This window comes from Artemia franciscana, chromosome 4 (assembly GCF_032884065.1).
Source record: "Artemia franciscana chromosome 4, ASM3288406v1, whole genome shotgun sequence".
NCBI classification, from domain to species: domain Eukaryota; kingdom Metazoa; phylum Arthropoda; class Branchiopoda; order Anostraca; family Artemiidae; genus Artemia; species Artemia franciscana.
Genome location: NC_088866.1, coordinates 36,312,588 through 36,338,399, shown reverse-complemented (window position 1 = coordinate 36,338,399; position 25,812 = coordinate 36,312,588). Strand labels below are relative to the sequence as shown.

At 35.8% G+C, this 25,812-nt stretch overlaps 1 protein-coding gene across 1 annotated transcript in view; it reads right to left on the bottom strand.

Moving 5' to 3' along the window:
- LOC136025758 (roundabout homolog 2-like) overlaps positions 1 to 25,812 on the bottom strand; it is a 124,778-nt gene that overhangs the window by 72,850 nt on the left and 26,116 nt on the right. Inside the window, exons 3-4 of the mRNA XM_065701745.1 lie at positions 18,667 to 18,812; positions 6,464 to 6,620 (exon numbers count right to left, since the gene is read on the bottom strand). Coding sequence (XP_065557817.1) covers positions 6,464 to 6,620; positions 18,667 to 18,812 — 303 coding nt within the window. The remainder of the gene's footprint in view (positions 1 to 6,463; positions 6,621 to 18,666; positions 18,813 to 25,812) is intronic.

The window sequence follows — 25,812 nt, the reverse complement described above, 5'->3', positions numbered from 1 at the left end:
CTAAAAACCTAACTAAAACTGACAAGAGTAAAATCCGATTCATGTTCTTTCGCTTTGCCAAGTATTTGCTTGATCTGCCCCCTGTGGTATAGAAATTCAGTCGATGCGAAATTCAAGGCTGTTGACCCACAGGTTGCCGTTACCAGACGGATTGTGAAACGTTATAGAACAAGAGCTAAGAGCTCATATGGCACTTGTGACGAGGCGAGAAGAGCTAAGAGCCAAGAGATCATATGGTATGAGCTCTAAAAAAATTCTATGAATCAATAGATTGATTTAAAAAGGAAAATAAGAGGCTTAATGCCGGTCAGGATTTAAAATAAGAGTTCTGAGTCACGATGTCCTTCTAAATATCAAAATTCATTAAGATCCGATCACCCACTCGTAAGTTATAAATACCTAATTTTTTCTAATTTTTCCTCTCCCTTTAGGCCCCCAGATGGTAGAATCTGGGAAAACGACTTTATCAAGTCAAATTGTGCAGCTCCCTGACACGCCTACCAATTTTTATCGTCCTAGCACGTCCAGAAGCACCAAACTCGCCAAATCACTGAACCCCTCCCCCCAACTCCCCCAAAGAGTGCGAATCCAGTACAATTCTGTCAATCACGTATCAAGGACATTTTTTTATTCTATCCACCAAGCTTCATCCCGATTCCTCCACTCCAAGTGTTTTTCCAACATTTCCCCCTCCAACTCCCCCCAATGTCAAAAGATCTGGCTAGGATTTGAAATAAGAGCTCTGAGACATGAATTCCTTCTAAAAATCAAATTTCATTAAGATTCGATTATCTATTCGTAAGATAAAAATACCCCAATTTTCACGTTTTCCAATAATTCCGGTTTTCCCCTCCAACTCCCCCCAATGTCACAGGATCTGGTGGAATTTAAAATTAGAACTTTAAAGCACATGATCCTTCTAAATATCAAATTTCATTAAGATCTGGTCACCCTTTCGTAAGTTACAAATACCTCAATTTTCAAAATTACTCCCCCCCCCCAATTCCACCAAAGAGAGCAGATGCGGTCCGGTTATTTCAGTCACGTATCTTAGACAGGTTTCTATTCTTCCCATCCAGTTTCATCCTGATCTCACTGCTTTAAGTATTTTCTAAGATTTCCTGTCCCCCCAACTGCCCCCCCCCAATTAAGCTTGATCCGGTTGAGATTTAAAATAAGAGATCTGACTTACGAGGTCCTTCTAAATATGAAGTTACATGAAGATCCGATCACTCCTTCGTAAGTTAAAAATACGTCATTTTTCTTATTTTTCAGAATCAACCCCCCCCCCCCCCAATAGAGCGGATCCGTTCCAATTATGTAAATCACGCATATAAGACTTCTACTTATTTTTCCCATCAAGTTTCATCCCGATCCCTCCAATCTAAGCGTTTTCCATGATTTTAGGTTCCCCCACCCCAAACTTCCCCCAATGTCACCAGATCCGGTCAGGATTTAAAATAAGAGCTTTGAGACACGATATCCTTCTAAATATCACATTTCATTGAGATCCGATCACCCGTTCGTAAGTTAAAAATACCTCATTTTTTCTAATTTTTCAGAATTAACCCCTCCCCCAACAACCCCAAAGAGAGCGGATCCGTTCCGGTTATGTAAATCATGTATATAGGACTTGTGCTTATTTTTCCCACCAAGTTTCATCCCGATCCCTCCATTCTAAGTGTTTTCCAAGTAGGTTTCCCCCTCCCAACCCCCCCCCCCCCCAATGTCACCAGATCCGGTCGGGTTTAAAATAAGAGCTCTGAGCCACGATATCCTTCTATATATCAAATTTCATTGAAATCCGATCACCCGTTCGTAAGTTAAAAATACCTCATTTTTCTAATTTTTCAGAAATCCCCCCCAACTGCCCCAAAGAGAGCGGATCCGTTCCTTTTATGTCAATCATGTATATAGGACTTGTGCTTATTTTTCCCACCAAGTTTCATCCCCATCCCTCCATTCTAAGTGTTTTCCAAGTTTTAGGTTTCCCCCTCCCAACCCCCCAACCCCCCAATGTCACCAGATCCGGTCGGGTTTCAAATAAGAGCTCTGAGCCACGATATCCTTCTAAACATCAAATTTCATTGAGATCCGATCACCCGTTCGTAAGTTAAAAATACCTCATTTTTCTAATTTTTCAGAAATAACCCCCCCCCCCACTGACCCAAAGAGAGCGGATCCGTTCCGATTATGTCAATCATGTATCTGGGACTTGTGCTTATTTTTCCCATCAAGTTTCATCCCGGTCCCTCCACTCTAAGTGTTTTCCAAGATTTTAGGTTTCTCCTCCTCCAACTCCCCCAATGTCATCAGATCCGGTCGGGATTCAAAATAAGAGCTCTGAGACTTAGTATCATTTCAAACATCAAATTTCATTAAGATTCAATTACCCACTCATAAGTTAAAAATACTTCATTTTTTCTATTGTTTCCAAATTAACCGGCCCCCCACTCCCCTCCCCCCAGATTGTCAAATCGGTAAAACGACTATTTCTAATTTAATCTGGTCCGGTCCCTGATACGCTTGCCAAATTTCATCGTCCTAGCTTACCTGGAAGTGCCTAAAGTAGCAAAACCGGGACCGACAGACAGACAGACAGACCGACCGACAGAATTGGCGATTGTTATATGTCACTTGGTTAATACCAAGTGCCATAAAAATAGATAGGAAATTAAATGATTGGTCCCACATTCTTTGGCAGTGATGATGTTGTTGTTGATTTCAGCGTTTTTGGAGCATGAATCAGCTCCGTCACGTACTGGCAGTGATGATTATGTTTTTCTTTTTCCTATGTTCGGTATTGTGTGCGTTTAATTGTGAAGGGTTTTTCAATATTTTTTATTAATATATTTCTTGTAAGATCGTTTAATCGTTATTATTCTGCATCATGTATAGTATGTCACCACTTTTGAAGTTATTTTTGCTTCATTTTTGTTTTTGTTTTAATTCTGGTTTCTTTTGTATTATCTGCTTGCCTTGTATTTTGCGAAGCGTTTAACTGCTGTCTTTATTTTTCATTATTTTGTTTTCTTTTACTGCTCTTCTGATTTTCATTTCGCTCGAAGGACTGAGGTGTCACTAGCCAATTTTCCTGGGGGGAGGAGCCAAAAAATTTCACCGACTGGCTGGTAATTTTTACCGACTGATATGGATGATATTGTTATTAAAATTACTTCATTTTTTTACTGACTGAGACCTATTTTTTCTCGTTGATTTTACGGCTTTATTTCCACCAGTCCATTTATAAAATAAACAAAATTGAGCCGGTATGCAGCTTCGCACCACTATTTTGTCAACTCAACCCTTGTGGGTATTTTCGAAGATCACATTGCCTTTCCTTGACAATAAAAACCGTTCAAATAGGGACAAATCCTTTTATTAGACAGTGAAAAAATAATAAAATACTCGATATTTCGATCACATATACAATGACCGTCATCAGTAGATATAGATCAGCAGGTATGTCTGCCGATGACGGTTACTGTATTTGTTATCAAAATATCTAGTTTTTTTTATCGTTTTCTCACTGCCTAATAAAGAGACTTATCCTTATTTGGACCAATTATTTTTAAGTCTTCGTTTACCAACTGGCTGAAAATATTGGGACCAGAGTGCGGATCTAGAGCAAAATCTTGAGGGGAAAGATGTGAAAAAGGTGCTAATAATTGACCAAATTGGCAAATTTTAAAAAGAGTAAAAAAAAAAATGAAAAATAAAAAGGAAGAAGGTGCCAAGAAAAAATCTTGGGGGGACAGGTTCCCTTCCCCATGAATCCTCCCTTGCTTGGGTGGGAGCCCCACTATCTTTCCCAAGCGCGGCACCACTACCTAGGGCATCCTTTTGGTTCCCTTATTTGTGCCACTGTGTTGCTCCATGTTGCAAAAGAAGGGCCGATTCTGCAAATAGACCATTAAGAAAAGCCTTCTTTAGTCTTGACATTCATCAAAAGATTCATCATACCAGCAATATTGCTCCTATTACCTATAAGAGACATATTTATGTCTGCAAAGGAGCAAGAAATGGGGCTATCACTTCTCATATCCTGTTGAATAATTATGTTTTGGACGTACAGGTAAAATGCTCCTCATATTGTATCGCTCATCACATCGACGTATCGCTGGTTTCATGTGCTGATGATATCCTCAGACTAAGTCGGGCTACCTGAGCGCATCTCAGAAATCTTTTCTCTGTTGTTTGATAACCACAATAACCTCGGCCTAGAGCTTAAATCAGGGAATTCAGGAGCTATTCATTTCAATCACCCTGATCATTACTCATCACAAGCTATATTCCTTGGTACCTCCATTATTAAGATCGCTTACCGTATCTCATTCCCAGGTCTCCCTATCGACACCTCCGTTTACAACACTAGCAATCTTCAGATCGCCCAAATTTCTTGACCAAAATCTGCCACCTAAGATTCAGTTGTTTCTGAGGAACTATGTTTCTACGTGTTTACCTCGTAGATTTTCATAGCGATGTTGCGTTGCCTCATATTATGTATGTTATGCCTCTCTGGAGTGTTTTCGGTTAAACTGATAAAGCCAAAATCTGATTAACCTTCTTCCGTTTCGCCAAACACCTGTTCCATACACCATTATGAACACGCAACTCAAGATATGGTTAACAAAAATAGTATAACCAGCCCAGAAATCACAGTTTTGAAATTATTTGAGAAAAATTGCAGGTGACCCATGCTCTTGAATTCTTATTTGATTTAATTTTAGTTTGTAAATTTCTTCATCTTGTCTCGTATTAGGCTAAAAATTTTAAAGTCGTAGTTGTTTTTGTCATGTTCTGTCCTTGCATTCGTTTTTTCAGACAGGTTTTTGGATTAAATCAACTAGTTAATTAATAGTCGCACACTATTGATTAAAGGTCAAGTCATGGAACCTTATTGCAAGCGGTGTGGCTGAAACTTCAAAAGCGTCTTACCTTACCTTAGATCCTCCTGTGCCGCCAGAAGCACCTCGGGCATCCACGAAAAACCGCCTGCCATCTCGCATGTGTGCCGCCCCCCGCGCGTATTCCCATTGAGGTTGAATCGTTGTGTGAATGTTGAACAGATCCCGTTGATAACTGTGATGCAAAGTGTTTTTTTGATCGACCTTTTCAGCAGATTCCCTGAGGTTTTCATTCCAAGATCTGTCTCGGGATCCTATGGTCGTTTATACGGATCACGTGCCCAAGATTGCCACCTTCGTTGCCGAATGACATCTGGAACCAGGGGCTGGCCTGAGATACATCGGACTATCTGGCTTGCGACATAATCAGACTATCGTGTGTCATTGTTTAGAATCCTCCGGAGGCAGTTGTTTTTGAAGGCAAGATTCCGTGTCTCATGTTGTTGATTAAAATTCCAGGATTCGCTAATGTAGAGAAGTGCAGAAAGGAAGCTGCTATTAAATAGCCTCATTTTCAATTTCATAGAATACAGAAAGTGTCTTAGCACGTCCAACTTTCAAGACAAATATAAAGGGGTGGACTCACCTTCTATTCTTCCTTCACTTGGACGTTTATCTTCGGATAAAGTTTTGGCAGAGTGCATTAAAATGATGAGTACTATGTACGAGATCATTATTGCTGTGGTTAAGATAGGAAGTGAGGCTAGTAGTTGGTTTTGTGTGGAATCATGAATTAAGCCTGGTTCCGTCTTGTCCCCAGGTACATGATTATGTTGATGTTTTTTGTTCTAAGGAAGACTACAAAGGCAATGGGAGAACATTTTATCAAGTGGTAAGATTAAATTCTCCTTGTCTTAGATTAGATAGGTAATTTTAGTGTCGCAGATAAAAAAAAATGTAATATGAATGAGGTTTTGGAGGCTTTGAGGGTTTAGGATGCAAAAAAGCTTCGGAAATTAATGTTCAGAAAGCTACCTTGCTTCAACTAGGAATGAAGGGAAATTAAGAGGTAAGACAAGGTAACCAAAAAATTGGATCAAGTGGATAGATATACTTACTAGGGTAATATCTGTATTAAAGTAAGTAAATGGGGTGAAAATTTGAAGAGTAAAATAGCCAAGGCACAAGGTTTTTTTTAAGTTTGGAAGAACACAAAGACAGGTCTGAGAACTAGGATTAAAACATTGATACCCATTGTAATGGCAGTAGTCAAGTATGACTCTAAGACGTAGTCACTTTAAATGGCTGGGGAAGATTTGTTAATTTTTTTCCTAGAGGAATTGTCCAAGGATAGTCTTAGGTACTTGTTTGACTGGCCATATATCAAACGATAAAATATACAGAAATTGTGGTTCAATCGCTGTTTCTAAATGTATAGTTAAAGATAACATAGGATAAATTCTGTACATTTTAAGTTCTAACGTCAGTTCATACTTACATTTGAACAAATAGATTTTTTTTTAAATTCAGTTGCGTAAAGGATCTGTCAAACAACACAAATTATTCTATTCTTTTATTGACATTCACGGTGATCTATCCACGAAATCATCTCTTACCTTGATGGAACATTGTCAAAATTAATTATTTGCCCGTTCTTTTTCCACTTGACTTGAGGCTCAGGTTGTCCCTTAGGAGGATCACAGTATATCGTTATTGATTCTCCCTGAATTGATCGAATACTTTGTGGCACTGCTTTGAATTCTGATTGTAAATCTAGAAAGAAAACTTGTGCTTTTAGGAACTCCCTAATCAGACCTATTATTTGATTTTGGATATGTTTGAACAGGATATGGTAAAAATTCGTTGTCATTATTCAGAGCTTTCAAGAGGCCCCGAGTTCATCTTATGATATCAAGGAAATCACTAAACATCGAAACTGTTACATTGTTGATAAAACGGACTCTTAGGGATAAATAAGTAAAAATCTAAACAGTCTCAGCTACGAACAATATCTAAGACCTAGGTCATAAACATTATTTTAGGACAGTGATGAACCTGGAGTGATTAGCGGAGATACTTAATACACATATAGAAGAAGAAAAATAAAGAAAACCAACGTATAATGCTAATAACCAAGATAATTAAAATCAGCACCATAGCAATAGCCGTTAAATAACCGAAACAATTGATTCCTATACACAAAATCTCCATTTAAATCACTTTTGTTGTAATCTGTAAATGTCAAAGCGTCTGAGATTTTTTGTCATTTACCGTAAGACACAAGGAACCCTACCCAAAGAACAGTGCACGGAAAGGGTTATAATAAGGCCTAGGGTATTCTGAGAGGTATGGATTTTAGAGATGGAAATCATCAGACAAGTGAAAAGGTTGAAAAATAGACCATGTAGAGTCAAAGAAAAATTATTTGACACCAAAACGACAGCATACAGACCTTGAATGCTCGAGTCTAAGTAAACATTTAGGTAAAGTTTCAACGCTGCTTACAAGTTTTGAGTTCTGTTTCATTAAATCTATTACAAAGGTGCGTTCAAAATAATATCAAGAGCATTAACACTTAAAATGAACAGAAATTATTTTTTATATGAGGGGGGCTGCCACTTCCTCAACCCTTACCCTTTATGCTAAAGTCTTAATGCTATTTAAAAATACTTCTCTTTCAAATTCATTCATTCTTGCGCTTGAGCAGTCTTTTTTGAGAAACTGTGACAAAAAGGCAAGCTTTAGCATGAGGAGAGAGGCCGAGAGAAAACAACCCCCTTAATTCGGAATAATTTTTTTCGTTAGAAGTTTTAATGTTGCTACTTACTTTCTGTTGAAAGACCTTGATTTTTAGTTAATTTCTAACCTTTTTTTAATCAAACCAGGAGACCTTCATCCCTCCCCCCTCTTCGAATAAAATTCCCCTTAAAAAATTTCTCCTATAAGATTTTCCTCTGCGCAAAAAATTCTCCTACTGGAAATTTGCTCACATAAAATTTAATAACAAATGCTATACGTGAACAACTGACGTATTGTGAAACTTACAGCCCTTTCCACAGGAACTATGGGGGATCAGGAACATCCCCATTTTTTGGAGCTATTGCTGCTGAATTGAATGGCTTTCTTTAAATTTTCATCGGATGTCTTTGGGAAAAGGGGCATGGGAGGGATTCCAGTTGTCCTCGAATTGTTTCCTGACTTAAAAAGAGCACTAAACCTTAGGTTTCTGGTTAAGCACTTCGAAAATGAAGATAACAATGGTACCCTTGCTGTGCTTTTCAGTCTATTAGCCTGAAATGGCACAAAGTGAGCCATTTTTCGATGTCACATGGTATTTTTCCGTTCACACAAACATCTCTAAATATTCTACCCTCGATCGATTATCCCTTGGAAAATAAACAGAAAAAAGGTGATACATCATTGCTAACCATGCAAAAAAAAAAAAAAATTTCTTCTGCTAAAGTGCGAGATTGTAATTCATTGTAATTAATTTAGTATTAATTATGCTTTTGTGAGGTTTAAATGGTTAGGTTTTGCTTTTTTTTTCTTTTATTTCTGAGCACTGAAGATGACTTGGCGGAGGTCCTTTTTCGAAACTAGCTAGTATATAAAAATGCAGTTCCCTGTAAAAACATTGATTTTGTTTTAGCTACAATATACGATTATGACATATTTATCGTCGAATTCAAGGCCATGAGCAGGGCATGCTTGTCTGTATGTGACATAAAGAATGTTATTAACAGTTTTGAGATGCTTAAAACTTGTTGTATTCTTCAAAAGATAGAGAAATACTCTCGAATAGAATCACTTATTTCGATTCTTTTACCCAGCTCCAAAAAAAGAACTGATATAAATTTGCTAAGAATTATGATTGAAATTAATGGCATTTCACACATTGCCAACACTGCTTGTGGGACGGCTATCTCTGCATCAGGATGCAGTATGAAATGTCAACCGAGAGTAGAATAATTCCCCATTTTCCGACAACTGCGATTCCACTGCTATTCTTTCCATTCAGATCTACCTCCATTTTGAGGGGTTCCAAGCTTTATTTTTTAATTTCGTAAAATACATTTGGCAATAAACTTTTACTAGTAAGTTAAACCCATAACCTATATATAATTAAATTTAAAAAACAGGTTTTACAACTAAAAATAAGGAGCAACATTGGAACTTAAAATGAACAGAAATCATTCCGTGTATGAAGAGGGTTGTCCCCTCCTCAAACCCCTCAATCGTTACGTTAAAGTTTTATAGTAGGCTACTTTAAAATATCCTTTTGTTCCAATCTAACAGTACCTGTTTTCCAGCATCTGCTCTTAAAGAGTTAAGAAAAAAAGAGTCAAACTGTAGAATAAAGAACTAGAGGTTGAGGAGGGGCCAGACCTCCTCACATATGGAATAATAAGTTTTAATGTTGCTCATTACTTTAGGCTGAAGAAAAAACCTTGTTTTTATTTAGTTTCTTATCTTTTTTCACATCATGCCCATGCCTAACCAAAACATGAGGTGGGTTTCCGGCCCCAGTAACCCCGGAATTTTTGCTGTTAAATTTTACTTATTGATAATTGTAAATTGACAAGCAACGTTGCATTTTTTTCAGTTTTTCTGCTTAAGAATTAAAATGATGGATTTTAACTAAAATTTTAGAAAAAAATTTAATATGTCAATTAACAGTTTTGTTGTTCTTTCCACAAAATGTAGTAAAGTTAATATATCTACACTAGAATTTGGTGTGGATGGATAGGAGTAATAATGTTCATATGGATGTAAAGTCTACGTAACTTATTATCTTGTTATTATGCCCCGCCTCGCATTTTCCACCTCTGCACCGGTTGGCATATGAAGAATGTAATATTTAATGCTAAGTAGAAAAATGTTCTCGAAATGGATGGGGTACTATTAACCCCCAACCTCCCAACACCAACAATGTAGGCGTAGATAAAAGATATTCCCAGAGATCAAGAGATATTCCCGGATTATCAATTTTTACCTCATCCTCCTCAAAAACGGATTCTATACTTTTCTGAACACTCAAAGAGAGTAAATGTACTTTTCGGCCGCTCATTGGGGCTACTGCCCACCCACCTACCAAATGACTCACCGCCCCTGCTTCATAATTCTGATACGCGCTTACACATAATTTTCCTGTCTTCCTGCGGCTTCTACACAAATTTGCATAAGAACGTCTTCAATAGTGACAAAAAATCGCACTTCCTTTTCTTTTTACCAGAGAGTTGATAGCATATGCTATTAAAAAATTAATGCCGCATCTTGTTTCCCCCTATTCTGTTTAGTGAAGTTTAAGGAATTGGCTGATTTAGTCACTGAATCACCACTTGCATTCCCAAGTATTTTTGGTAAACTTTCAATTTTATTTACATTTATATAAAACGTAGATGCGTAAAGTAACAATAGCCTGTAGGAACTTGATTAAGATTACATATGAATCACCCTCTGACAAGTTTCTTTGCATAAGAAATTATAACCCTCGCTGTTTTCAAACCAAATAAACTCGTAAACCTACCAAACTAACCCCCTGTGTTTTCGATACGAAAGGAATAGGAGAAGGGAGAGTTGCTCAAGAGCCATTTGATTTAAAGATTCAATTTACTAATGAACAAAAAAAGGATGAATGATTCGCAGTTTCAGAGGGAACTATTTTATGAGAAGATAGTGGGCAAAAATAGACCGACATCGTTTTGTATATCAAGGGATTGAGCCTCCAGAAAACAGTAGGCTCCCAAAATTTGTGTCGAAAAGAACGTTTTTGAAAATGTAACAGGTATTCTTTTTGTAATATTTGACCCCCTTCATCGAAAATCTAAGAAAAGAACCCTGTTTATATAGTGTAGAATTTATCCACTTGTAGGTCCTAAATCAAACCCATTAACTATATGGGATAAGCAGCATTATTATTTTCCTGTTAGTATAAACTACAGATTCAAAAGACAAGACACCCGTAGAAGCATTAGTAGCAATATGCGCCTAGCACCATCGGTTTCTTCGACATTCCCTTCAACACACGCTGAAAGTTTCAGCTTAATACAATCGACCATTCCTAAAGCATTTCTAATGCATCCGCTTGACAACCTGTTTGTGCATAGTGCGTTTCGAATTAGTTCCGTACATTTTCTGTGTATCCCAAATTTTTCCCGATAATACCCTTAGCTTTAGCAGCAGCAGTGGTAATAGAATTAGTAATAATAGTAACTGTAGCAGGAATATGAGTAGAAGCAGTAGCATTAGGATCCAAATATTTTCTTTTGGTTAGTTCAACATCCCTCACAACAAGCCCAGTTAGTTTCAACTTCACTAATCAAACCGTTCCTAGATATTGTTGTAACACTTTTTTGACAATCTGCATGTAGAAGGCGTGTTACGATGCAGTTCACCTTCCCCCTTAAAATTCCTTAAAAATTTCACCTTCATACCAATAGGCATATTTGTAATAGTAGTCATAGTAGTAGCATTGATATTACTATTAATATTATTAAATAGCAGTACTACTAGCAGCAGCAGTGGTATTAACATATTGCCTCCTGGTTAGTAGAACATCCCTCTCATCAAATCTTGGAAGTTTCAACTTAATACAACTAGTCATTGCTGATATGTCCTTTTGATAACCTGTATCCACATTAGATTTCTTTGTATGAAGCTGTCAAGAGCTTTTAGTATTCTCCATAGACTGAAATTTATTTTTCCCCATAAAATGTTACTGATCCTATATTTCAGTCTACTCCACTCATATCTTTTATATAGAACAAGCATTTGGGCTTCAAATTATAAGTCAGAATAGAAGCAAGTTCAAATTCGGCAAAAAAATTGCCGAAACTTTATATAAAGTAAGCACAAATACCACACTTGAGTCGTTATGTCGGCTTTTCGAAGGAATGATGAAATTCACCAACATGATACTCGACATGCATCGCAACTAGTTACAGAAACGAGACGTCTCACGTCATCTGGTTTTTCAATCAAATTTACCGGACCGAAAATATGGAAAAATTTGCCAAATAATTTGAGAAATACTAATAGCCTACCAGAGTTCAAAAGTAAGATTAAAACCTTCTTATTGGAAAATATTGAATTAGATCCTAATTTCTTGTACCGATAGTTCTCTATGTTTTGTTTTATTAATTTACGTTTCTTTTCTTTTCCCTTCTTCTTTTCTTTTCTTACCTTATATTTCTTTTCTTGGTGATTGAATGAATGCTGTCATCCGTTACGGGCAGTGCTCTCTTAGGGTGTAGTTAGTTTACAGTGTGTGATTTTTTTTTTTTTTTAATAAATGAATCGAATTGAATTGAATTGTATGTTCATATACTTCTTGAATTTTGCATTTCAGCGCTCTTGGCCTTACAGGTAGTTGCTATAGCAGCAGTATTAGCAGTAAATGTAGTAGAAACTGTATTATTAGCAGTAGTGTGCACACATTGCCTTTTGGTGGGATTATCTTCCCCTTTAAGTATTCTGTGACAGTTCAAACTTAATACCCAAATCAATTCTTGAGATTCGCGATTTTGAGAATATGCATGCACATAGCGTCTTCTGATTTAGTCCATAATTCCCCTCAATATCGTAAATGAAGTAGTGAGGTAGTGGTAATGGTTGTAGTAATATTAGTAGCGTGCAAATATTGCCCTTTTGATCATCTCCCTTATCATTTCTTCAATTTTCCAAACTAATGTACTCACTTGTTCCTGTGCTAGCGGTACAGCTTTTCTCAGTAGAAGATATAAAGTCTCACTTCACCAAAACCCTTTACATTCCACCTTTTGAGTTGTGGGAGCTGACCGTAAGATTAAGTAAGATTCATATGAAACACTAGGAAATCATATACAAAAATCTAAGGTGCCCCTGAAGCATAATTTTTTTTACAAAATAAGGGCAAATATGTAAATACTTTAGCATAGAGTTTTAGCAATAATTATAGTAAGTCACTTATGCTGGGATTTTCTTCCCTCTCCTCCTCCTAGAGGGGTAAAAACATAGAAAAATCCAAAATTTTTATAAGTTGACGATAAATTCATACTTTTTAGGATCCATTTTAAAGTTTTTACTCCCTTGAAGATTTGTTTTCAGACCCAAAAAAAATTATAAGGATGAACCTATGCTACTCCAAGAGTTCAATGACTAGACTAGTAATTTATTGCAAAAGCTTTTGTTCCTGCAGGGATTTGAAAGAATAACATTTTATAAGGCTTCAAAAATAATTTACATACGAAACTTGATCTGACAAAATACTTAAAGGCTTCACTGATCGTTGGTAAACAATCGAATCATTTTTTTTTTTTTTTTAATGACACAGTCGTAGCAAAAACAATATTAAATCATGTATACAAAGTCAATTACCTCGCAATTTAAACAAAAAGAGCTTTTTACCATAAGGTCTACAGAAAAAAGGTCATGCCAAAATACACACTATTATCGTTTCCACTTAGGGAAAACAAGCCCTATAATTTCTTTCTGCTCGATAAAACATAAAACAGTTCGTGATAACGATCTGTAGTAAGGAGCGACCCGGCTCAATTGAAACCGAAACTCTCAAAAATGAAATTTTGATACCAATAGTTACGTCAAAAGAATTGCATTTTAAAGTTGATTTTAAAAATATGAGCTTCATCAATTCTAGTCTTACCCATCAAAAGTTACGAGCCTGAGAAAATTTGCCTTATTTTAGAAGGGAGAAATAATTCCTAACAGTCATAGAATCTTAATCAGATTCAGCGTATCAGAGAACTCTACTGTAGAAGTTTTAAGATCCTACCTACAAAATAGTGGATTTTTTTTATGCCAGAAGGCAGATCACGGATGCACGTTTTTTTTTTTTTTTTTTTTTTTTTTTTTTTTTTTTTTTTTTTTTTTTTTTTTTCTCAGTGGTGATTGTGTCGACACAGTGGCCCTAAAATGTCGCGGGAAGGTTCAATCTAACGGAGATTAAATGTTCTAGTGTCCTTTTTAAGTGACCAAAAAAATTGGAGGGCACCTAGGACCCTTCCGAAGCTCATTTTTTCCAAAGTTACCGGATCAAAACTTTTAGATAGCCATTTTATCCAGAATAGTTCAAAAACCAAATAACTATGTCTTTGGAGACGACTTAATCCCCCAGAGTCCCGAGGAGGAGCTGCAAATTACAAACTTTGGCCATTGTGTACCTATATTAATGGTTATTAGGAAGTGTACAGACGTTTTCGGGACCCTATTTCGCGTTGGTGTGGGGAAGGGTCAGGGGAGGGGGTTACGTGGGAGGATCTTTCCATGGAGGAATCCATCATGAGGGAAGAGAATGTTCATGAAGGGGGCGCAGGAATTTCTAGCATTATTAAAAAAATCATGGAGAAAATAAATAAAAAAAATTTTTCGACTGGAAGTAAGGAGCTGCATTAATACTTAAAACGAACAGGAAATAGTACGCATATAAGAGGGTTCGTCTCCTCCACAATACCTTACTCTTTATGCTAAAGCCGTTTTTAGTAATTTCAACTATTTATTCTACGGCCTTTGTGATTCAGGGGTCATTATTACAGAGCTGGGACGAAATTTAAGCTTTAGTGTAAAAGGTATTGACAAGGGGAAGAACCCCCTCATATATGTGATAAATATATACGAATATAGAACGTAAGTTAAATCGTAAGTTACGTATATTTATTACCAATAAAGACGTTCGTAAAAAAAGCTCTAGATGGATTTTTAAGTAACCAAAAATCGGAGCGTGGCTAGGTCTCCTCCCCCACCTCTTTTTACCGTCCAATCAAAACTACGGCTAAATCCATTTAGCCGAAAAAATTAATAAGCAAATTTCGTTTCAATTATTCATGTATGGTGAGCCAAAACTAAAACATGCATTAGTTCAAAAACGTTCAGAAATTAAATAAAAAAACAAGTTTTTTAACTGCAATAAAGGAGCGACATTAAAACGAAATTATTCTGTATATGAAAGGGGTTTTCTCTTAGTCAACACCTAGTTCTTTTCGCTAAAGTTTTTTATTGTTTTAAAAAGTAGATCTGCGACAAAGAGTTAAAATTTACCGTAAAGAGCGAAGCGTTGAAGAGGAGACAACCCCTTTCATATACAGTATAGTTTCTATTCATTTTAAGTTTTAATGTCACTCCTTACTTGAAGTTAGGGAAACTTGTTCTTTTTTTATTTAATTTCAACTTAGTACCATGGTCTATTCTTGAGACTTGACAATATGCATGCACATAGTGTGTTTTGATTTAAACGCAAATACTTTGTTCACAAAAATTTCATTCTATTAAATTTTAGTTTAGTGCTAACGTTACAAAAAAAAATATTTAAAACTTTTATGAATAGCATTTGGTCTTTTAGTCATTGAGTTGTGACGCTTTACGTCAAACTGCCTCAGAAAATAAAAATATGAAAAAAAAAGTTTACAGCGTAATTAAACACTAATGTTCTAACCAAAGAAATATAAACAGTACAAATTTGTAATTTAAAACTATCAAAATTACATATGGATCACGGATAATAAGAAGTTTACCAAATAATAGGTTAGTAAATGCAGCTTATCCGGAGGTGTTGCAGGACAGAAATAAAAGTGCTTGGGCTTACCAGGTAAGATCAATTTTAAATATTTGTTGGCTAACAGATGTTTGGAATGTAGGAAAGAGGACAGGAATAGAGGAAGGGAATGTAGAAAAATCAGTAAAGGGAGTGCTTGAACATCGAGAGATTTGGAAAATGGCAGTGCGAAGTCACAGCCTTGGCGTCCCTTGGGGTTTATCGGTAATGGAAGGAGATCTGGGGACGTGATATATATTTTAAAGCAGGTTTAAATATTAAAAACAATTTAATAGGAATGTGTCAGAGAGGGGTCATTTTCTAGCACTTGGAGAAAGGAGGAAGTAATTAGGGATGGTGAGGGTAAAGGATGGTCCTTATTCATACCCCTTGTGTGGAGACAATGGTAAGGATTTGCTTTTCTTTATGACTCTTTGTCCTGAATTACATGATTTAAGGAAAGAATTATTTTCTAGTAGTTAATGGTCAAGTAAGTGGTTGGCCTCAGTTTGGGACAATAAAAATATAAAATAAATTAAATTGGGAATGACCCATAGACACTTTTGTAAGGGGGGAGTGCTAGAAGTATTTCTGAATGTGTGTAAATAGTTTTTTTTGTGAATTTTCGTTTTGTTTTTGAAGCCATGACCTAGGTGGCTCTAAGACATTAGATGTCTACCAATCTACCTATTATTATTTTGTGTTTGTGTATTATGTGTTAATTTGTTGTGTTATCATTATGGTATTATAGCATTTATCATTACGGTGTGTTTTTGCTATTGTTATTGCTGTTTTATCATTGTATCATGGTGTTTTTATCATCAGGCATGTTTTTACTATGTCTATCAGTTTTTGTTTTTTTTTGCCACGGCCCTAAGAGGCTTATGTAGCAAAAAACATCTATTTATCTAAAAAAAAAAAAATATTACACTTGACTACAAATGCAACGCTAGAAAAAAAATGATCCATCAGTGCTCTAAGTTTCAAGCCCATTCACAATGAAATTTTACAAATAACAAGATTCAGCTCGCGGTAATTTGAGCCAATCCGATTTGTCATACTTTTTCTGTAAGAAAAAACCTTAAAAATTTTAATAGCCTTAAATTGGCGCTAGCGAAATCTCGATACTAGTAAAATTTCATTGTGATTGGGGCATTAGTTAATAAGTTTGAACTAGCTGTTTCTATACAGCTACAAATGTAATTAGGCACTCACTGAACATGTTTTCTCTAATTAGATTGCCAAAGCATGCCGTATTATAAGCTCCTCCATAATAGGAATTTCCAAAAATTTGGAGAGAACAGCCAAAAATACAAGAGAAGATATTTCTAGGTTATTTCTTTCAAGTTAGAAAAGCCTTGACAGAAAATGGATTGGATCTGTGTTAGGAAGGAAAATCTATAGTTCCGAGATAGTTCTCTGATGCTCAAAGCATGAACTCTAAAACCCTACATTTTATAAGCATATTTTCTAACTTTCAATGAACCCTTAGAAAAATGTCTAAGGAAGAGTTGTGGTGGCGTAACATTCAACCCCTAGTCTTCCTTTATTCACAGAATTTTTTCGCTCATTCTTTGATATGGGTGCTGTGTGGTGAGAACTTCCATTCTTTTGCAAACATATGTAAAGTGTAACGTAGAGCATGATATAAACGGGCTGGCCCACACAAACGGTGGGGAGATCAAAGGGGATATCAAACAGATTAAAGGGGATATATAAAAGAGGCTTTTTTAAAGAGGTTTGTTTATAACCACGGAAATGAGGACTCTAAAAATGCTCTTTTATATTTTTAGAGTCCTGGGGTCTTGAATGGTATCTGAAATATCAGACCCAAACCCCCTTTCTGAGAAATAATTGAGAGATAGCAATTTTACAGGGATGATTATTATTCTGTACATATTGTTATAGAGATATTAAACTCGAATATGGGAAAAAGGGTTGAAGGGAAAAATTAATATCTTATTTTCGACCGTTAGAAAGGACTGTTTATTTAGTTATACATTTATAAACGGAAATTAAAAAAAACTTGTTTGAATACTCTGTGTATTTTTTTTTGTAAAGATGATCTAAAGACATCTGAAGAGAGATAATTTATTTAACAGACAAAAAACAATACAAAAAAAGACTTATTTGCCAGTAAGCCCTATGACTTGTGCTACCTTACTCCAAACTACAAAACGGGTCACTCATCAATGGATTCCCTTTAAAAAACTAGAACAAAAATAAACAAATAACAAGCAAAACAATCACCATTTGAGATCCTGCTCTATAATAATCATTATGTTTCCGATGTATGAGTTTACAGAGTATTTGAGAGCAACTTGGAAAGAAGAGGACTTACTGTAAACAGAGCGATATTAGAGTAAATGCGAACGATTTTCTTGATTTTTTGTAATTTTTGCTCCGTCGTGTAACGAGAGCCTATGACGAAAAAGCCCTGCAAAAAGGCTGGGCAGAAGTTTGATAATAGTAATTGGCTATAGAATTTCCCAGAGTTATATCTGTTTTGCTAACATTTTAAAATTTGTTTGATTTTAATAGTAGGTTTTATACAAACACAGTTGTTAGTTTTGGAATTTAATGATTATGGCACAATCAAGAAAAGAGGAGGCGGGATTTAAAAGGCTTTAAAAATCAAATTAAAAAAATAATTTTTTTTCAGAAATTATAAGAAAAAAGTACGCTTGTGAATAGAAACCGAAGTCTGAAAAACGATTTGATTACAATACAGGCAACAATAGAATTTATCATCTATTCCCACCTAAATGTGCGAAACTTTTTAGTTTCAATTTGCTTATGAAAAGCCATTAAAAATTTAATATGAAAATGGGTATGAAGCCTTTAAAGTTTAAAAGACGGTAGATTTCCAAAAAGGGGTCAAGATTTTGCTTGGGAAGGAAGTGAAGTTGCCGCGAAATATACAAATAATAAGATAACTGTAGAATTACCCTAGTTGCTTATAGATTATGTTTTAGTCGTTGTTATTATATATTGTTGTTATAATGTAGTGTTATTATGTATTAGTTGTTATTATATATTTTATCTAAGTCAAGATGTTGACTATACTAACAGTGATACGACTATTTTAGCAGTTAGAGCGTGATAAGCAGCTCTAACTGACGAACAATTCTAATTAGCACGAAACACGAAAGATTTGACGAAACAATTCTAATTAGCAATGACCTAGGAATTTCTGGCAGTTAAAGAAATTTGTGAAAAGAATTGTTGATAAGTTTTTCAATGATAAAAAGGAATAAAGTTTGAAACAAGTTTGAAGGTTCGGTCTATACTTACAGGCAACTATGAGGGTCGCGTTTTTTGACCTTGCTGAACCGACGCTGTTTCGAGCTAAACACCAGTAGACACCACTATCTGATTCTCTTCGACTATGAGTCACTGCGAGAAAAAATAGAGCACCGCCAGGTAAGAGTATTCGATGGCTAAAAAGATAAGTATTTGGATCATAAGCCACTGTACCGCCAGGTGAGAATAATCGATTGTTAAGATAAGTATTTGGATCATAAGCCACTGCACCGCCAGGTGAGAATAATCGATTGTTAAGATAAGTATTTGGATCATAAGCCACTGTACCACCAGGTGAGAATAATCGATTGTTAAGATAAGTATTTGGATCATAAGCCACTGCACCGCCAGGTGAGAATAATCGATTGTTAAGATAAGTATTTGGATCATAAGCCACTGCACCGCCAGGTAAGAATAATTGATGGTTTAGATTAATATTTGGATCATAAGCCCCTCGCCCAATGATGAAAGATCTCGACTCTCTGAAGCATTTCTCAGTGTCGAGCATCAGAAATTATCCAGGGTTGTCATTCCTAGTAATTTATCATTATTTCTAGTTGTTTTTTTTTTTTTTGGCTGCCAAGTTTCTCCTAGCTAGTGAATTTTGCTGTAAAACTAGGGACTTATCCTAAATCTAGTGATTTTTCACGATATAGAGTGCAGATTTATGATTTAATCGAATAAATCATACAAGAAGCTAATTAATAAAAAAAACATAAAATAGTAATTCACTGCAGTTCCTAGTATGTTCCAGATTAGCATTTATGCAAACATACCGCCTTTGAAACTTCCGATTTCCCACCATATGTCCTTATCAGATATAGACCTCCTAGAGTTGTCTTTAAAAAAAAATAGGCAAAGCTTGTTAATCCCAAAATTACAAAAATGTTCTATACTTGCTACTTTACAATATTTGTTCAGGTCGAATTTTTATCCTTTTCTTTGGAATCAATCAGTCCTAAATTAGATTTTCTACAGTTAAAACCATTGAGAATTGAATGAATGGTGGATATAAATAGACGCTTTACATCTGCAAATAGAACAAAATAGAGTCGTTGAAAAATAAGAAGGTAGGTATCTATTAAAAGTAATTATCTGATTAAAAAATTAAACCATCGAAAAATAAAATAGGACTTGGTGTTTTTTATAATAGTATTCATTATATAAAACAGTTCGTGGTACCGAATTGTGGTAAGGAGCGACCCGGCTCAATAGTAACCAAAACTCTAAAAAATGGGATTTTGATAACAATAGCTACATCAAAAGAATTGCATTTTGATGCTGATTTTAAATATATAAGCTTCATCAAGTTTAGTTCTACCCATCAAAAGTTACGAGCCTGAGAAAATTTGTCTTATTTTAGAAAATAGGGGGAAACACCCCCTAAAAGTAATAGAATCTTAACGAAAATCACACCATCAGATTCAACGTATCAGAGAACCCTGTTGTAGAAGTTTCAATCTCCTATCTACAAAAATGTGGATTTTTGTATTTTTTGCCAGAAGGCAGATCACGGATGCGTGTTTATTAGTTTGTTGTTTTTTTTCCAGGGGTGAACGTATCGATCCAGTTGTCCTAGAACGTTGCGAGAGGCCTCATTCTAACGGAAAAAAATTCTAGTGGCCTTTTTAAGTGACCAAAAAAATTGGAGGGCACCTAGACCCCCTCCCACGCTAATTATTTTCCCAAAGTCAACGGATCAAAATTCTGAGATAGCCATTTCACTCAACGTAGTCAAAAATCTTTGGAAATTGTCTAATGATTTTGATTTTCACTTCTTATATCTAATCCAAACTCTAATATTTCTCCCAATTCCCTTATTTATGATTCAAACACATAAGAAGCTTAGATAACGTCCTACTCTTTAAGTTTTCGAATCTATGTGCTAAAATATCAAACAGTTTGTGGTAAGGAACTGCAAGATTGGAGCTACAAGGCTCAATAGTAACTGAAACTCTCGAAATAGAATTTTGATATCAATCAATATATCATCGGCTTATTATATTGATTCCAAATAAATAAGATTCATTGAGCTTGGTTTTACCCATAAAAGGCTAAGAAACTGTGAAAATTTGCCTGATTTTTGAAAGAGGGGGGAAACACCCACCAAAGTGAAAGAATTTTCAAACAGTTCGTGGTAACGAACTGTAGTAAGGAGCGATCTGGCTCATTAGTAACCAAAACTCTAAAAAATTGAATTTTGATATCAATAGCTACATCAGAAAAATCTCATTTTAATGCTGATTTTAAATATATAAGTTTCAACAAGTTTAGCCTTACCCATCAAAAGTTACGACCCTGAGAAAATTTGCCATATTTAGGAAAATAGGGGGAAACACCCCCTAAAAGTCGTAGGATCTTAACGAAAATGACACCATCAGATTCAGCGTATCAGAGAACCCTACTTTAGAAGTTTCAAGCTCCTATCTACAAAAAAGTGGAATTTTGTATTTTTTGCCAGAAGACAAATCACGGGTGCGTGTTTATTTGTTTGTTTGTTCGTTTGTTTTTTTTTTCCCAGGGGTCATCGTATCGACCAAGTGGTCCTAGAATTTCGCAAGAGGGCTCATTCTAACGGAAATGAAAAGTTCTAGTGCCCTTTTTAAGTGACCAAAAAATTGGAGGGCATCTAGGCCCCCTCCCACACTCATTTTTTCCCAAAGTCAACGGATCAAAATTTTGAGATAGCCATTTTGTTCAGCATAGTCGAAAACTATAATAACTATGTCTTTGGGGATGACTTACTCCCCCAAAGTCCCTGGGGGAGGGGCTGCAAGTTACAAACTTCGACCAGTGTTTACATATAATAATGGTTATTGGGAAGTGTACAGACGTTTTCAGGGGGATTTTTTGGTTTTGGGGGTAGGGTTGAGGGGAGGGGGCTATGTGGGAGGATCTTTCCCTGGAGAAATATCTCATGGGGGAAGAAAAATTCAATGAAAAGGGCGCAGGACGAATCTGGTCACGTTAGAAAAAAACGTCAAATTCAGAGCTTAATATACAATGCTGGGTGTTTGAAGCCTCTCTATTATGGAGTATAATTTGAAAATAACACAACTATACGAGCGATAAAACATATATACCACAACCATAACTCAACTAACGAAAGAATTGCTAAGAGATAACACAACTATAAAGCGAAAACAGGTGAAAACTAACGGGAAAATTAACGAACTAAGAGGTGGAAGGGGCCCAGAGAAAAAATATAATCCTTTTCCAATTTTGAGCCTCACTTCCGCAAAGGTGTAATAATATCAGAAGCCCCGAAATACCGAATTATTTTTTTTTCCCTATAAGACCGGGGTAAATGAAACAGAAGCTTACAATAGCGGAAATATAATATACACAATTAAGCCAGATCTTGTCTTTTTTTCAGGATAGGTGAAATACCAGATAGGAAAAGTATTGAATGGTCGCAAAAACTAGTGTATAGCAATGCAGGCGCTTTTCGCTAATAATGACCACGATTAGCTACTATTTTACCATAACCCGCTTTAAGTTTTCTTTAATAGGCCGTACAATATTGATCCTAAAAGCTAGTAGATTCCAATAAATATGAATGCTTGATCGCCGCAAATCAGAGACACAATGGATGGAGAAGTTAGAACGCGGATTTCAAATGGGCATAGACTTTGCATTAAAGACTAGGTACTCGCACTTATCAATATTCAATGACAGACCAACAGTTTTGAATGTTTTGAAATAGATGATGCGGAATTCGAGAGGCTAGCTCTAGAACGGCTAGATCTAGAAGTATATCATCCGCATATGCAACACAAGAGACATTTACCAAATTACAAAAAAGAAAGGGCACAATTGTGTATAACACACTGCGGATACAAATACTGAAAAGATACGGTGAAAGAACACCACCCTGACGCACTTCCAAGCGGGTTGGAATATTCCCATAACAATTAGAGTGAAACTTAACCGAATATGGGAATTACTATACCAAGACTGAAGAACCTGAACGACAAAACGTTGACTCCTTAACTGACAAGGGAAAACATAACTTGAGAATGAGAAATACTGTTAAAAGCTTTAGACAGGTTCAGGGCACAAAAATGGACCCAGCGATTCTACTGTGTATTAGCTTTCTACTTTTTTCAAATGTTACCGCTAAATATCTGTAAAATTAGCACACGCCAATTTCCTTGAATTTTCTTTTTAATCCGATTTACACTGAATCTCTATTCCACTTCCAGTTGCATGCCGACTCTGTATCAAACAGTTCGTGGTAACGAACTGTAGTAAGGAGCGACCCGGCTCAATAGTAAACAAACTGTAAAAAACGGAATTTTGATGCTAAAAGATACATCAAAAGAATCGGCTTTTAATGCTGAATTTAAATATATAAATTTCATCAAATTTAGTCTTTGTCATCAAAAGTTACGAGCCTGAGAAAATTTGCCTTATTTCGTTTAATAGGGGGGAACACCCCCTAAAAGTCACATAATCTTAACGAAAATCACACCATCGCATTCAGCGTATCAGAGAACCCTATAGCGAAAATTTCAAGCTCCTATCTACAAAAATGTGGAATTTCATATTTTTGGCCAGAAGACAGATCACGGGTGCGTGTTTTTTTTGTTTTTTTTTATTCAGGGGTCATCGTATCGACCAAGTGGTCCTAGAATGTCGATAGATGGCTCATTCTAACGGAATTGAAAGTCAACGAATCAAAATTTTGAGATGTTCTGCATAGTCGACAAACATAATAACTATGTCTTTGGGGATGATTTACTCCCCCACAGTCCCTGGGAGAGGGGCTGCAAGTTACAAACTTTGATCAGTGTTTGCATAAAGTAATAATTATTGGGAAGTATATAAACATTTTCAGCTTTTTTTTGTTTTGGCGGGGGGTGAGGGAAGAGGGCTATATGGGAGGATCTTTCCTTGGAGGAATATGTCATGGGGGAAGAGAAATTCAATGAAAAGGGCAGGATTTTCTAGCATTACAATAAAAAAAATGAAAAAAAAAACATGAATTTTTTTTTCATTTGAAAGTACGGAGTAGCATTAAAACTTAAAACGAACAGAGATTATTACGCATATGAGGTGTTTTTTCTCTACCTAAATACCTCCCTCTTTATGCTAAAGTATTTTTAGTAATTTCAACTATTTATTCTACGGCCTTTCTGATTGAGGGGTAATTCTTAAAGAATTGGGACAAAAGTTAAGAGTTATCAAACAGTTCGTGGTAACGAACTGTAGTAAGGAGCGACCCTGCTCAATAGTAATCAAAACTCTAAAAAATGGAATTTTGATACCAATAGCTACATCAAAAGAATTGCATTTTAATGCTGATTTTAAATATATAAGTTTCATCAAGTTTAGTCTTAACCATCAAAAGTTACGAGCCTGAGAAAATTTGCGTTATTTTAGAAAATAGGGGGAAACACCCACTAAAAGTCATAGAATCTTAACGAAAATCACACCATCAGATTCAGCGTATCAGAGAACCTTACTGTAGAAGTTTCTATCTCCTATCTACAAAAATGTGGAATTTTGTATTTTTTGTCAGAAGGCAGATCACGGATGCGTATTTATTTTTTTTTTTTTTTTTTTTTTTTTTTTTTTTTTTTTTTCCAGGGGTGATGGTATCGACCCAGTTGTCCTAGAATGTTGCGAGAGGGCTCATTCTAACGGAAATGAAAAGTTCTAGTGCCCCTTTTAAGTGACCAAAAAAATTGGAGGGCACCTAGGCCCCCTCCCATGCTAATTATTTTCCCAAAGTCAACGGATCAAAATTCCGAGATAGCCATTTTATTCAGCGTAGTCGAAAAACCTTATAACTGTGTCTTTGGGGACGACTTACTCCCCTACAGTCCCCGTGGGAGGGGCTACAAGCTACAAACTTTGACCAGTGCTTACAGGTAGTAATGGTTATTGGGAAGTGTGCAGGCGTTTTCAGTAGGATTTTTTGGTTGGGGGGAGGGGTTGAGAATAGGAGGATAGGCTTGGGGAGCTTTCCATCGAGGAATTCGTCATGGTGGAAGAAAATTTCCATGAAGGGGACGCAGGATTTACTAGCATTATTAAAAAAAAAACAATGAAAAAAGAAATATGAAAACGTTTTTTCAGCTGAAAGTAAAGAGCAGCATTAAAACTTAAAAAAAACAGAAATTATTACCCATATGAGGGGCTCACCTCCTCCTAATACCCCGCTCTTTACGCTAAAGTATTTTTTGTAATTTCAACTATTTATTTTACGGCTTTGGTGATTCAGGGGTCATTCTTAATGAATTGGGACAAAATTTAAGCTTTAGTGTAAAGAGCGAGGTACTGACGAGGGGGCGAACCCCCTCATATATGTAATAAAAACATGAGAATACAAAACTTCTTTACGTAAGCTAATTTATAAGTTACGTATATCTTTTACTAAAAAAAAGATTCGTAAAAAATTAAAAGTTCTAGTTGCCTTTATCTTAATTAACCAAAAAATCGGAGGGCAACTAGGCTTCCTCCCCCGCTCTTTTTTCTCAAAATCATTCGATCAAAATTATGAGAAAGCCATTTAGCAAAAAAAAATAAATATGCAAATTTCGTTTTAATTATTCCTCTGCGGAGAGCCAAAATCAAAACATGCATTGATTGAAAAACGTTCAGAAATTAAATAAAAAAAAACAAGTTTTTTTAACTGAAAGTAAGGAGCAAAATTAAAACTTAAAACGAACAGAAATTACTTCGTATATGAAAGGGGCTGCTTCCTCACCAACGCCCCGCTCTTTACGCTAAAGTTTTTTACTATTTTAAAAAGAAGAGTTGAGAGAAAGAGTCAAACTTTAGCGTCAAGAGCGGGGCGTTGGTGAGGAAGCAGCCCCTTTCATATACGAAGTAATTTCTGTTCGTTTTAAGTTTTAATTTTGCTCCTTACTTTCAGTTAAAAAAACTTTTTTTTTATTTAATCATTAAATAAAATCATTAGATTCGGTGTATTAGAGAGCCCAACTGTAAAGCTTTCGGACCTCTATCAGCAAAAGTGTTGAATTTTGTATTATTTACTAGAAGAACCATGGATGTGTGTTAATTTGTTTTTCCCAGGGTGATCGCTTCGAACCAATGGTCCTAGAACATTAGGAGGGACCTCATTTGAATGGAGATCGATATTTCTGATGACCTTTTTATTTTGACCAA